Here is an 11,810-nt window from a genome sequence, read left to right as displayed (position 1 = left end):
GGTCACACTACCTAGAGCAGGAAGCCAGGCCCAGCTCTTCAGGACTGGAGTCCCTACTGTGGGGTGAGTGCGGGGCAGGCTCGATCCTCCACCCCAGGCCTCCCTAATGCTGGCCCATCGCAGAGGTGTGCTGGGTTTGTGGGTGCCCTCTGGGCTGTTTAGGATAGTGCACCCCACTGAGTAGGGAGACTACATCCGCCCCACTGAGATACTGCATCTACCTCATTCGGAATTAGTTGAGGGGAGCTAGAGCAGTCGAGGCCGGGATCTGCTTGTTGGGTTTGATATTTCCTTGCTGAGTCTTTTTCATTCACAACAAGCGTCTCCAACTGCACTTTCCTTCAAATGCACACCTGGGCCTGTAACCCAAGGGCCAAAGATCGAAGAGCCACTTGGCTTCACTTCTAACTTGCTACCTATCGCCCTCTTCCCTCCGTGTGGATGCACTTGTCCCAGGATCAAGGTGCTTTGTCCCCAGCTCCAGGAGGTGTTGGAGTCCAGCGGGGCGGGGGGCACAGGAGACACAGGACATGGGTACCACTGATGCAAAAGGGGATTGGTTCATGGCATGGCCAGGCCCAGCCCCTGTGGTTCTGCTGGGAAGTGTGCCAGGGCCAGGCACCTCAGTGAGCCATATTTGAAAGGGGTGTCCCCTGCAGACTGGGTATCAGTGCACGACAGCTGCCAGCTAATGAAGATACTCCTCTGGCGCCAGGGGCATGGGGTTGTGGCTGTGCTAGGCAGTGTGTGTGTGCGCACGTGCACACACACACACAGAGACTTCCTCGACAACAAAACCAACCCACTGCCCTCACACACCCATATACTTCCCACTGCATACACACTATTCCCAATAACCCACATGCCCCACCTCATACACCCCCCAGCAAAACCCCTGCCACTCACACGTCCTCACATATCCCCCCACTCTCTATATCCCCCTAACAGTCCACCTCCCCCTCCCACAACTCCTATATTTGCCCAATGCCCCCCACACCACATACACCCTCCAACGCCCTCAAGTCATATACCAACCAACACCTATACCCCACCCCCAAAACACACACGTGAGCTGTCTCTACTTGTAGCTTTTAATTGTCTCCCGAGACACAAGACACCATCGGTAGAAAAATACTCTTTGAGTGACAATAAATAGCATAGAAATGGTAGCTCCAACAATGAACGCTGTGCAGTCCAGAGCATGCCCTGCGGTTCTGGATCAGCTTCTGGAACTTGGGAGCCAAAAAAGTCAGTCCTGGGTCTTGGTTGGCCAGTGCTGTAGAATCCCGCACACCTGAGTTTGTTCTGGATCTGGGAGTGGGTTCGACAATGATTGGAGGGGCAGTTTGCGATGTTCAGGTGAGTTCAAGAATGAGGGAATTCTGGAGCAGTCAGATGGAGGGCTAGAAACAGCAAGAGAGGTCTGGAACAGCTGTGAGTATTCTCCAATGAGCAATGGCAGCGTAGAACAGGTAGACCGGTTCTAGAACGAACAAGCTGTGCTAGAATGGTCAGTCAGAGTCTAGAAGGAGTGCCTGTTGAACTCGGACATTTGGTTAGGATCTAGTATGAGACCATGAATGGCTGGGGATATTCCAGAGCAATCCAGGAGGAGGTCAGGAAAGCTCTAGTAGGTTCCAGAAAAAACCAGCAAGCACAATGGGAATTTTGGGAAGGTTGCCACAACCCAAAAGGAATGGAAGGGTAGGGCTGCTCTAGAACAGACAGGAAGGGATTGTGGGAGGGTTTGGGATGGTTCTGAAGCACAAAGACATTCTTCGGCAATGATGGTAAAAGGATGGACAGATTCCTGGCTCGTGAGTGAAAGATTCCAGGGAGCCCTGGAATAATCAAGAAACACCGATGGCAGGGAAGGTTCTAGAATGTCGGTGAAAGTTCGAGAGCTGAGGGGGAAATTCCAGATGGGTGTGAAATAATTGGGAGCCTGGAATGGACTGTGTATGTGTGTGCTTCTAGAATTATCTAGAATGACAGTGAAGGTTTGAAAGTGGAAGGGGAAATTCCAGATGTGTCTGGAATGAACAGGAAGTTGGGATAATGGGGAAAAGTGCTAGAATGATCACAAAGGTACCACAGCTGAGGTGGATGGTTCCAGAAGGGCCTGGGATGACAGGGAACAGTTCTAGAGTTGTCTGGAACCACATGGAAGATTCCTGGTCATGAGGCTGGTTCTTGAGCAGGAAGAACAGGGCTGGGGGAGCCGTGCCTGTCAGAGCGCCAGCAGGGTGGGGGAGTTGAGGGAGTCAGATGATTGGTCACCACTGCTGCTCCCACGCCGGTGGGCAGAGCTGCAGGGCTCAGGCGGGAAGGTATGGCCAGCAGGGGGCTCCCCTTCCCCTGGGGCAGGGTAGTTGAAGATCAGGCTGGGAGTGAAGGGAGTTAGCGAGGGTGTGACCATCAGGGTGGGGGTGTGCAGGGCCTCAGGCTCCAGGACCCCGCTGGGGGGAAGGCTGATCCGTGGGGGCACCGGCGGTGGGGGCCGACGTGGGACTGCTGTGGGAGGCTCCAGGGACTCCTGCTTGACAGGGGGTGGGGCGGAAGGCCCCCCCGGCTCCTCCTCCTCTCCCGAGGACTCATCCTGCACTTTGCACACTGGCCGGTGGGCCTCCAAGATCAGCTCAAACCTCTCCTTCTGCTTTTGCAGCTCTGCAATCTCCTTCTGCAGGCCCGACTTCTCCTCCTCCAACTGGTCCGTCTCCTGGGGGAGAGACAGGTCAGGGGGAGGCAGGACACTTGGGTTCTATCCCTGGCATGGGGAGGGAAGTGGGGTCTAGTGATTAGACTGGGGGTGGGAGGGGCTGGAAGCCAGGACCCGTAGGTAAAATCCCCAGCTCTGGGAGGGCAGTGGGGTCTGGTGGGTTAGCACAGGAGGGGATGAGATGCCTGGTTCTGTCCCCAGCTCTAGGAGTGGGAAGGGCACATCTTGCCCTACAGCCATCACAGTTCAGGTGGCTTTGATTCCATCTCTTGCAGAGCCAGGCAGGGTCAGAACTTGCATGGGCAACCTCCAATGAGAACTGAAGGGGGAGTCAGTAGGGGGACTTTCCCCTCGCAGCCAGGGCCGACCCCAGTGCCCCTGCATGGTGCTGGGGGCGCTGTGCTGCAGGGAGTGTTGTGGGGACTCAGTAGGGGGTGTTCACCATTTGCAGACAGTCCGTTAGCTCTTTCCTCCGGTTCCGGCACTTTGCTGCAGCCAGTTTGTTCCTCTCCCGTCTTACCCTGCGCCGCTCCTCTTCCTCAGGGGTCATCTGAAGTGGGGGCAAGAGAGGGGCAGGGGTTTTCAAATGAGTGACAGTGATGCCATATCTATCCCCCTTCTATGCCGGTCCATGGAAAACTGCCAAGGACCAGGTCCTTGTCAGGCTTTCACCCCCAAGCAATAATATCCACAGGGATCCCTCACAGGGCATTAAAGATGCAGCCACCTCTGGGGTGGGGCATGGGGGGCTTCTTATACAGGGATCCCTAACTCAGTGCTGAGATGAGACTGGGGTACTTTTCTAGTTAGGGTGGGGGAATTAGCTTTGGGGGAGGTATATTGGGATGATTGGGGGAGGGGAAGGGTAGTTTTGGGGGACAGGGCAAGGGTTAAAGTCTGGCTCAGGGAGAGCCAGCCCTCTCTGGCCCCAGTGGCTTCAGATGCTGCCTGGATTCCACAGGCTGCGGAGGGAACAGTCCCGGTATGCTGCTGGCCCCAGTGCCCCTTCCCTTCTGAGTCACCCTGTGGCTCCATGATTCAGCATGCTGTCATTTCCTCTCCTGCCTGCCCCCAGGGTGTGAACCCAAATGCCCCAGCCAAATCCCAGCTTGTGTGATTCCCTTCGAAGACCAGAATGGGCTCTAGTGGTTACAGCAATGGATCTGGGAGCCAGAGTTCCTGGGTTCTCGTTCTGGGAGGGGAGTGGGGCCTAGTGGTCAGACTGGGGAGGCTGGCAGCCAGGTCTGTGAGAGGGGAGTAGGGTCTAATGGTCAGACCATGGGAGCTGGCAGCCAGGCCTCTGAGAGTGGAGTGGGACCTAGTGGTCAGAGCAGCAGGGCTGGCAGCCAGGGCTCTGGGAGGGGAGTGCGGTCTAGTGGTCAGATCAGGGGGGCTGGCAGTCAGGGCTCCTGGGGGTTATCCCCAGCTCTCTGAGTGGGGATAGTTCTCTGAACCCACCTTGCTAAGCATTTGGAGAGCTCCGGATGGACAGCGCCCTGTGTCCTGTCTGCGGTTCTGATGTTAGCCACTAGGTGGCCCCACTGCCCTGTGGCGTTTGTGGCAAGGGGCCCAGCCCTAGGGCGGAATAAGTGCCAGCCACCCTTACTTGGTTCTCCTGGTAGAAGGGGACTCGCCTCCCCCCGCCCCCCAGCCTGGGCGAAGCCCCGCTTCCCTCTCCCACCTCCTCCAGCCACTGCAAATCAGGGGGCAGCTTCTCACTGCCCTGGGGATTTGGAGTGGGAAACTGAGGCACAGAGCAACACCCCACCCCCTGGATTCCTGTATCCCTCCCCTCCCCTGCTCTAACCTGCTACACCCCACTGCCCTCCTGGACTAGGCATTCGCCCCTCTCCCCCCACCCCTGCTGCAATAACTGCCTTACTCACATGCTCATTGTGCCTCCGACGTATCCCAAGGGTGGGCCCAATGGTGCGGATGACGCCTGGGCGGGCCCCAGCAGGGTAGGGGGCATAGGGGCGGGGGTATGGGGCAGATGTGAAGGAGGAGGGCGAGGAGCAGGTGTTGAGCATCGTGGGCCGAACCATCCACTGCAGGTCCTGGCTGGAGGTGATGGTGTTGAGGCTGGGAACGAAGCTGGCAGCCCCTGCACTCGTGCCTGGGGGGAACTTCTGGGGAGACAAGAGGAGGCGGCAGTTAGAGGAGGCCAGAGGCTGGGGGAGGGCAGCTGGGTGCATTGTCACCAAAGAGGCTTCCCCATTGCTACGGGCTGTACAGGGGCAGGACTGACACACGGACCTGGGGGAGCAGTTCTGGCTGCAGCTAGCGGAGGGCAGCACTGCCAGCATCACAAGGGCACCTGGTGCTTCCAAATAAAGATCCCCATTGCCAAGGGCACCCAGATATTGGCAAAGCATTCCAGCCTGCAGAGGGGGCCCTGGCTTGGCTTAGGGGCCAGCAGTGAATTGCTCCAGGAGCAAATCCTGGGTCACCAGCTGCATTCAGTCTCCTTGTGACCTCAGACACCCTTATGGAGGCAGCATGTCTAGGAAGCAGGGAGGAAGGGGCTGGGAATCAGGACCCCTGGGTTCTCCTCCAAGCTCTGACAGGGGAGTGGGGTATAGTGGGTTAGAGCAGGGAGGCTGGAGTCAAGTCACTTGAATTCTCCTTCTGACCCTGGGAAGGGAGTGACATCTAGTGGATACAGGGTGGCTTTGGGGGGGCCTGGGAGCCAGGACTCTTGGGTTAAATTCCCAACTCTAACCACTGACAACCTGGGAGCTCAGGTGAGTCATTGCATCTCTCCCTGGGGAAGGCTCTCTAGCAGTAAAATGGGATAACACAGAGAGGCGGGAAATGTAACAGGCTGATGTCCATAAAGTCAGGGAAAGGAAAGAATTCCTTGCACGATGGGACTGGTGGGTGAAACTCTGCCCTGGGTGATGTGGGAGGTCAGACAGATGATCAGAGAGGTTTCCTGGCCTTAAAGTGACTGGCTTTGTGAAGTGCTTTGAGGTGAGGGAAGGAGCTGATATTTTAAACAACAAACAAGGAAATTCCAGGTTTACATTGGGGGAAAAAAACAATTTTGTTAATGGAAATTGCTAGTGTCTGGCTGAGCCTGGAGACGACATCAGAGGTCTGACAGCAAGTCAAATAATACACCGGGGTTCAGGACTCCAGGCTCCTGCCACTGACTCTTAATGCCTCCATTTCCCCTTCACAGATTATATGACCAGAAGGGACCATTGTGATCATCTAGTCTGAGCTCCTGCATAGCCCAGCTCCTAGGACGGCCCTGAACTAATTCCTGGTTGAATTAGAGCAGACCCATTAGAAACCATCCCATCTTGATTTCACAGCTGCCAGTTTGTCTGTTTAGACTGTGAGATCTTGGGGGGGCAGGCATGTCTCTTACTGTGTGTCCATGAAGCACCTGGGACAATGGGATCCCCCTTCCCTCTCAGCCCACAGTCTCTAGGTGCTGCCCTAATACACATGAGAACCAGGTATTCATAGTACAATTCACTTTAAATAATTGTAAAGTTCCTCTTTGTCATTCAACACTCGTCCCCAGGCACCCAATGAGGCCTCGGAAGGTTCCATATTTAGCACCCCTCCACCATCCCCCCAACCCCCCATTATTGGATCTGACAGTTCATTTCACCCTTCACCCTCTGTGACAATGTGAGGATTTTCTGTAACATTATTATGAAGCCTCTGTGTTCCTCAGTTTCTGTACTTTGCATTGCTCCCAAGTAGAGGAAAAGGGTTACATCTGCTCTTGGGGGCAGCGAGGATGGGAGCTGTGGGTACGGCCTTGCTGCCTGGCCCACAGGGAATGGGTCTTTAAGGAACTGATCGAAACTGACCCAGACCAAGACAGGGTCCAGAGAGACAATGGACATGCCAGTAATTGTGCAGCAGAGGGAAGCTTCCGCAGGTGAGGTTGTGAACTCAGCTTGGCCCTGCCTGGAGACAAAGAACTGGGAGGTCACCAGCAGGAGCTAAAGAGTTGGCTTCTGGACCAGGCTGGCTGCTTGCACCTGGGACTGATGGAAGGGTCAGGGAAAAACAGTCCATCCCGCCAAGCCAGGGCAACCCACCAGCCCAGCTGTAGGCGATTCCATTTCACACTCGGTCTTAACCTGCAGTTCTCTGTGCTAACCTAAGGACTTCCAGTGCTGAGTTGCAGGTGACTCAAGGCCCCGCCTGTTTGCAAAGGGCTGTCTGGTGTCACTGCACATGCGTCTTGAGGTGCATTAGTCCCTGAAGAGTGGGCAAGCTTCTGACTAGGAGTCTGTCTCAGCTGGACTGGCTGGGCAGCACACCCGGTGTGGCGCAAGAGGGCTGGAGCCCAGAGGCTCAGGTTCAGGGGCTGCAAGGCTGTGTGGCCTGCCCTGAAGGAAAAGTGGGCCCCATTGCTGAAGGGGTTCCTCCAAGAGACCGTTTACAGCTGGGGCCCAGCCCTGATCCTGTGGATCTGTGAACCCTCCCACCCCAGTGCTGGTGTGTGGGGGTTGGAAATGCTGTAGGTGGTTTCTATCTCCCAACCGTCAAATAACCCACCCTGCTGGCCTTGGGATTTTAAACCCAAAATCCATGCCGATGCTTCTACTGGAGTTAAACCTTTGGGGTTCATGGGGTAATCCAAGTCCTGATAGCCCCATTTTACAGATGGGGAACTGAGGCACAACCAACAGAGAGAGAGATCTGCCCTGGTTCATAGAGCAAGTCATTGGCAGAGAACCCAGGAGTCCTAACTCCCAGTCCCCTCTTCTTCCCTGCACCCCTCTGCAGTAGACTTGCCTCACCTCCCAGAGCTGGGAGGAGAACCCAGGAGCCCTGACTACACCTATCTATTAGGCCCTATATCACCCTGGCAGTGCCCTCAGCCAAAGCCCCTTCCATCCCATACACAGCCTGTCTGAATCAATACAAAGCTGTTCTGAAGGCCTTTACAGGTCATGCTGTCTCTGAGCATGGTGGCCAGTCACTGGCTGGGGACTCCTACCCTCCCACCCCAAAGGCACAGGCCCTCACAGGCTTTGGGAGAATCCCCACTGGTGATTGGCAGTATAGTGTGTAGGATACACAGCTACATGGTCAGGATTCCATTCAGCAGGGGACAGAGTGGTGCAGGCACAGCAGCTGGTTTGGTGCAATAGGCAGAGGGGCAGATACTTTGCTAGTGCCATGCCATGCCCACTGTTTGCCTCCTGCCCATAATTAGGGGTGCCCATGGGGGTTACTTATTACATGAATGAGGAGCTAATGGGGCAGAGCAGAACAGGAAGGTTTAGAGTCACTTCCCAGCCCCATCACCTTTTTAGGAACTGGCGAATGTCAGGAGCAGAGCCCAGGGCACGGGGCAGAGGAATTCACCTCCTTGGAGCCAGGACCAAGGGACTGGCAGGCTCAGGGGGTAGAGAATGGGATACAGGCCCCTTTCCCTTGAGTGGGCGCCAGCTGCAATCCAGCCCCCATGCTGCAAGACTGGCTGGCTCAGAGGTATGGAGATGGGATATGGGGTCTAGAAGATGGCAGCTCAGATCCGGCCCCAGAGCCACAGCATGACAGCTGCTTCTGTCCCATGCCCATTGTGTGACGCCCATGTAAAAGAAGTTTGCTGGGTCTCAACATAGTGCACGGGCCCCATCCCCACCTCGGCACTAGCCAGTCCTTTCAGCAACAGAGAGGCCAAGGGCTCAGTGGGGGCACAGAGACCAAGCACCTGCCAGAGTGGGTGGAGACAACACAGAGGGCTCCGTGTCGCCACTCTGGGCACACACTGGTGATTCCAGCTCCCAGGGCCACTGAGTCAGCCTGATCCTCTGGCATGCTCCTGCATGTGAACAGCAGGGTGTGCGCAGAAATCCTGCCCCCAGATAACCCTCCCTCTGTCCTCCCCACCCCTTGACCCAGTTTGCCTGGCCTAGTGGGTGCCTCCCCAGCCCTGGCGTCACACCCCAGCTCACTGTGCTGCTTAATGGTGCTGCCCAGCCCTGGGGCAGGAGACTGGCCACGCCTTCTGTGTCAGACAGAGAACACCTCGGGGAGATACTGCCCCAGGGACTGGGGCCTCCCCCAAAACACAAAGCGGGCTGGGCATGGGAGCAGAGCTTCCCAGGCACTGAATCTTGGCTGCCACCCCACCCAGGGCTAGTGGTTAGAGCAGCGGGGGCTGGGAGCCAGGGCCCCTGGGTTCTCTCTGGGCTCTGGAAGGGGAGCGGAGTCTATTGGGTTAGAGCAGTGGGGGCTGGGAGCCAGGACTCCTGGGTTCTCTTTGCAACTCTGGGAGGAGAGGGGGGCCTGGTGGGGTGGGGAAGGGGAGGGAAGCTGGGCGTCAGGATGCGTGGGGTCTCTCTATCCCCTGTGTGGCAGCTGTTGACAGGGGCCCGGCAGGCGCGGCAGCTGGCTTTGGGGTGGGGCTGGCAGCCGTCGCAGCGGCGCCCTTATGCAAGAGGAAATTGCTGAGGAATCTCGGCTCCCTGGAAGCCAGGCCGCGGTGAGCGGAGGGGCCGCCGGGGTGAGCGCAGCCCGTGACTCACCCGGCGTGACACAGCACCGCGGAGCTCCAGCCGGGAGCCAGGACTGGGGAGGAGGAGGGAATTCCCCCATTCGCGCCCCATTTTCAGGTCTGTCCTGTTGCCACCTTCTGCCGTAGCCTGGAGCCCCAGCCCCACCCCCCACAACACGCATCCAGCCGCTGGGGGGGGGGGGGGAGGCGGGTGCCTCGCTATTTGCCAGCTATGGAGGGCTGAGGGGCTGGAAGTGTGTCCAGCCCTGGGGTCTGTCTCTGTCTCTCCCCCCCCACGCCCCACTGGGCTGCTTGGGTCCCACCGCTGGCTGCGGACAGCCCAGAGGGGGAGGCGAGTCTTAAACCCTGCCCGGGGACAGCTGGCAAAACACACTGGCCTTGAGCCCCCCCCCCCCCGGTTTTCAGCCCTGTGGCTTACGTTCTGGACCCGTCCTGCAGGGCACGGAGGTGCCAGGAGGTGAAGTGGGTTCCCAAGTGAAAGGGGAGCAGAGCTGGCACAGAACCCAGGAGTCCTGGCTCTCCCCCCCTTTCCCTGAGCTAAAATACCGAGTGTCCGTCAGACCCACAAACCCGCTGAGGTTAGACACCCTGGTGCACTTGCTTCCGCAGCCCCCTCCTGGATGGGATAAACGGTGTGTCATAAACCCTGTAGGATGACACCTGGCGAGGAGTCCCCCTCCACTGGTACAGGTGGTTCTGGCGTGTCTCCCTGCAGCTGCCACTATGTGGCTGGGTGGGAGGCAGGGACAGGGACACCCCAGGCCCGCATAGCGCCAGATCAATACAAGGGTCTGTGACCCGGGCGCTCAGGCAGCAGCAAACGAGGGGAGCCCCCCCCCATAGCTCTGCTGCAGAGCGCCGGGTGGGGGAACCCCCTACATTCCTCAGCCATCGGCACGCGAGTGCCTGCGTGCGTCAAGGGGGAGGGGGGGTCAAACCAGCGGCCGCCACGCGGTGGGGTGAATCAACCCAGAGTATTAGTCATCGCCCCCCTCCCCAGAAACGAAAGAGAGCGAGAAAGGAGAGGGCAAGAAAACAGACCGGGGAAAGGCTGGCTGGAGCAGGGCGGGAGGGGATCGGGCAGGGATGGCTGGCAGTGGCTGGGTGTGTGGAGGAGCAAGGGCTGGAGAGAAAGAAAGGGGTGTGTGGAGACAGGGTGGGTGTGTCTAGACGGCTGGGGATGGCTAGAGAATAGATTAGACAGGGGGGTGGGGATGGGGACAGGCTGACACACAGTGGGGGACAGGGGCGCTGGGACAATTTGTACAGTGGGGGAGCTGAGAGCCCTTGAACCAAACTGTAAAGCCTGGATATGGTGGAAACCGCTTCAAGCCAGAAGGTGCGGGCAGCACCCCTAGTTCCAGCACCTATGGCCAGAGAGCTGCGTATGGGGACAGAGCAGGAGGTGTGCATAGGCGCGGACAGACAGACAGACGGAGGTTTGCATGGGGGGGGGGGGAGGCAGACAGCGGGGGAGGTGTGCACAGAGGCGGACAGACAGACAGAAGGGGAGGTGTGCACCGAGGCGGACAGACAGACACAGGGGAGAGTGCGTGGGGACAGGCCGACCGAGCTCTCGGCCCTTTGCCCCGCTCGCCCCTTACCTGTTGCGCTGCTCCCGGGGTCCCTGAGGCGGCGGCCGGCCCCACGCTGCGCAGGGCAGGGTGCTGAGGGCGAGGGTTGTACGAGGATCCCGGGCCGTCGGCTCTGCCCGCTCCGTAGTCCCTGAACATGTCCGTCTCTCCGCTGGGGCTGTGCTATGCCTAGGTCAGCCCGGTGAGCGCCTCTCAACTACCTCCCGCCCGGTTACTTTTTATGAATGGGAACTTCGGGGCCGCCTCACTTTAAGCTGGGGGAGGGGAGGGGCGAGTCCCACCCCGCGCCCTTTTCAAGTCATCAGGGAAGCAGGGAATCCCCTCTCCAACAACCCACCCCGGTTCCGCTGGGCTCTGTTCAATTAAGATGCCCCCTTCCGCCCGGAATCAGAGTTTGGTCAGCCCCTAAAAGGCCATCAAAGTCAATATTCCCCCCCGCGTTCTAAATCTATTTGGTACGGTCCGGGGATTGACTCAGTGCTCGGTGACGTAGATATCCAAATATAGTGTGATTTCCTCCTGCTTGCTGTGCAATAGTAAAGGATTCCCTTCTGTGTTGTTTCCAAGCTTTGTTTGTTCAAGATGCGTTTCAGAGAAACCGACTCAAGATAAAAACACGCCCCCCCCAGTACTACAATAACAACGCCACACAAACACCCACACCTGTACACCCCCGCACACGTCCTGAACCTCGCAACGCCTGTACAACACCCCCCGGTACCGCCACACCACACATACCTGCACAACCCCCCCAGCCCCCGCCACACACCCTGTACACCACCGTAGCACACAGCTCTGTACAACACACAGCTGTGCAACAACACAGCCACCGCTGCACAACCACACTCACTGCACAACTGCACGCGTCGCTCTGCACACAAAACTACACGCACCGGCATTCTTACACAGTCTGCACAACAACGGACACCCCTAAACACAGACAGACAGACACTCACATCAGGCCACGTAGTTTGTTTTCACACGTCAAATTTGCAAA

At 57.8% G+C, this 11,810-nt stretch overlaps 1 protein-coding gene across 1 annotated transcript; it reads right to left on the bottom strand.

Moving 5' to 3' along the window:
- Positions 1-1,139: 1,139 nt before the first annotated feature.
- On the bottom strand, positions 1,140-10,956 carry FOSL1 (FOS like 1, AP-1 transcription factor subunit). The gene is made up of 4 exons (XM_074959718.1): positions 10,823-10,956; positions 4,606-4,848; positions 3,162-3,269; positions 1,140-2,719 (listed from the first exon to the last, which is right to left on the bottom strand). Exons 1-4 carry the CDS (start codon positions 10,949-10,951, stop codon positions 2,231-2,233), a joined length of 969 nt encoding a protein of 322 aa, XP_074815819.1. The 5' UTR covers positions 10,952-10,956; the 3' UTR covers positions 1,140-2,230.
- Between the last annotated feature and the right edge of the window lie 854 nt (positions 10,957-11,810).

This window comes from Natator depressus, chromosome 7 (assembly GCF_965152275.1).
Source record: "Natator depressus isolate rNatDep1 chromosome 7, rNatDep2.hap1, whole genome shotgun sequence".
Classification (NCBI taxonomy): Eukaryota; Metazoa; Chordata; order Testudines; family Cheloniidae; genus Natator; species Natator depressus.
This window is presented reverse-complemented; position numbering and strand designations above follow the sequence as displayed.

Excerpts from the sequence above, each read along its gene's own strand:
- FOSL1 (XM_074959718.1), bottom strand. The coding sequence starts at position 10,951 with ATGTTCAGGGACTACGGAGCGGGCAGAGCCGACGGCCCGGGATCCTCG. Across the intron at positions 3,270-4,605 it reads GTCGGAGGCACAATGAGCAT|ATGACCCCTGAGGAAGAGGA; the intron begins GTGAGTAAGGCA and ends CCCCCACTTCAG. Across the intron at positions 2,720-3,161 it reads TAACGGACTGTCTGCAAATG|GAGACGGACCAGTTGGAGGA; the intron begins GTGAACACCCCC and ends TCTCTCCCCCAG.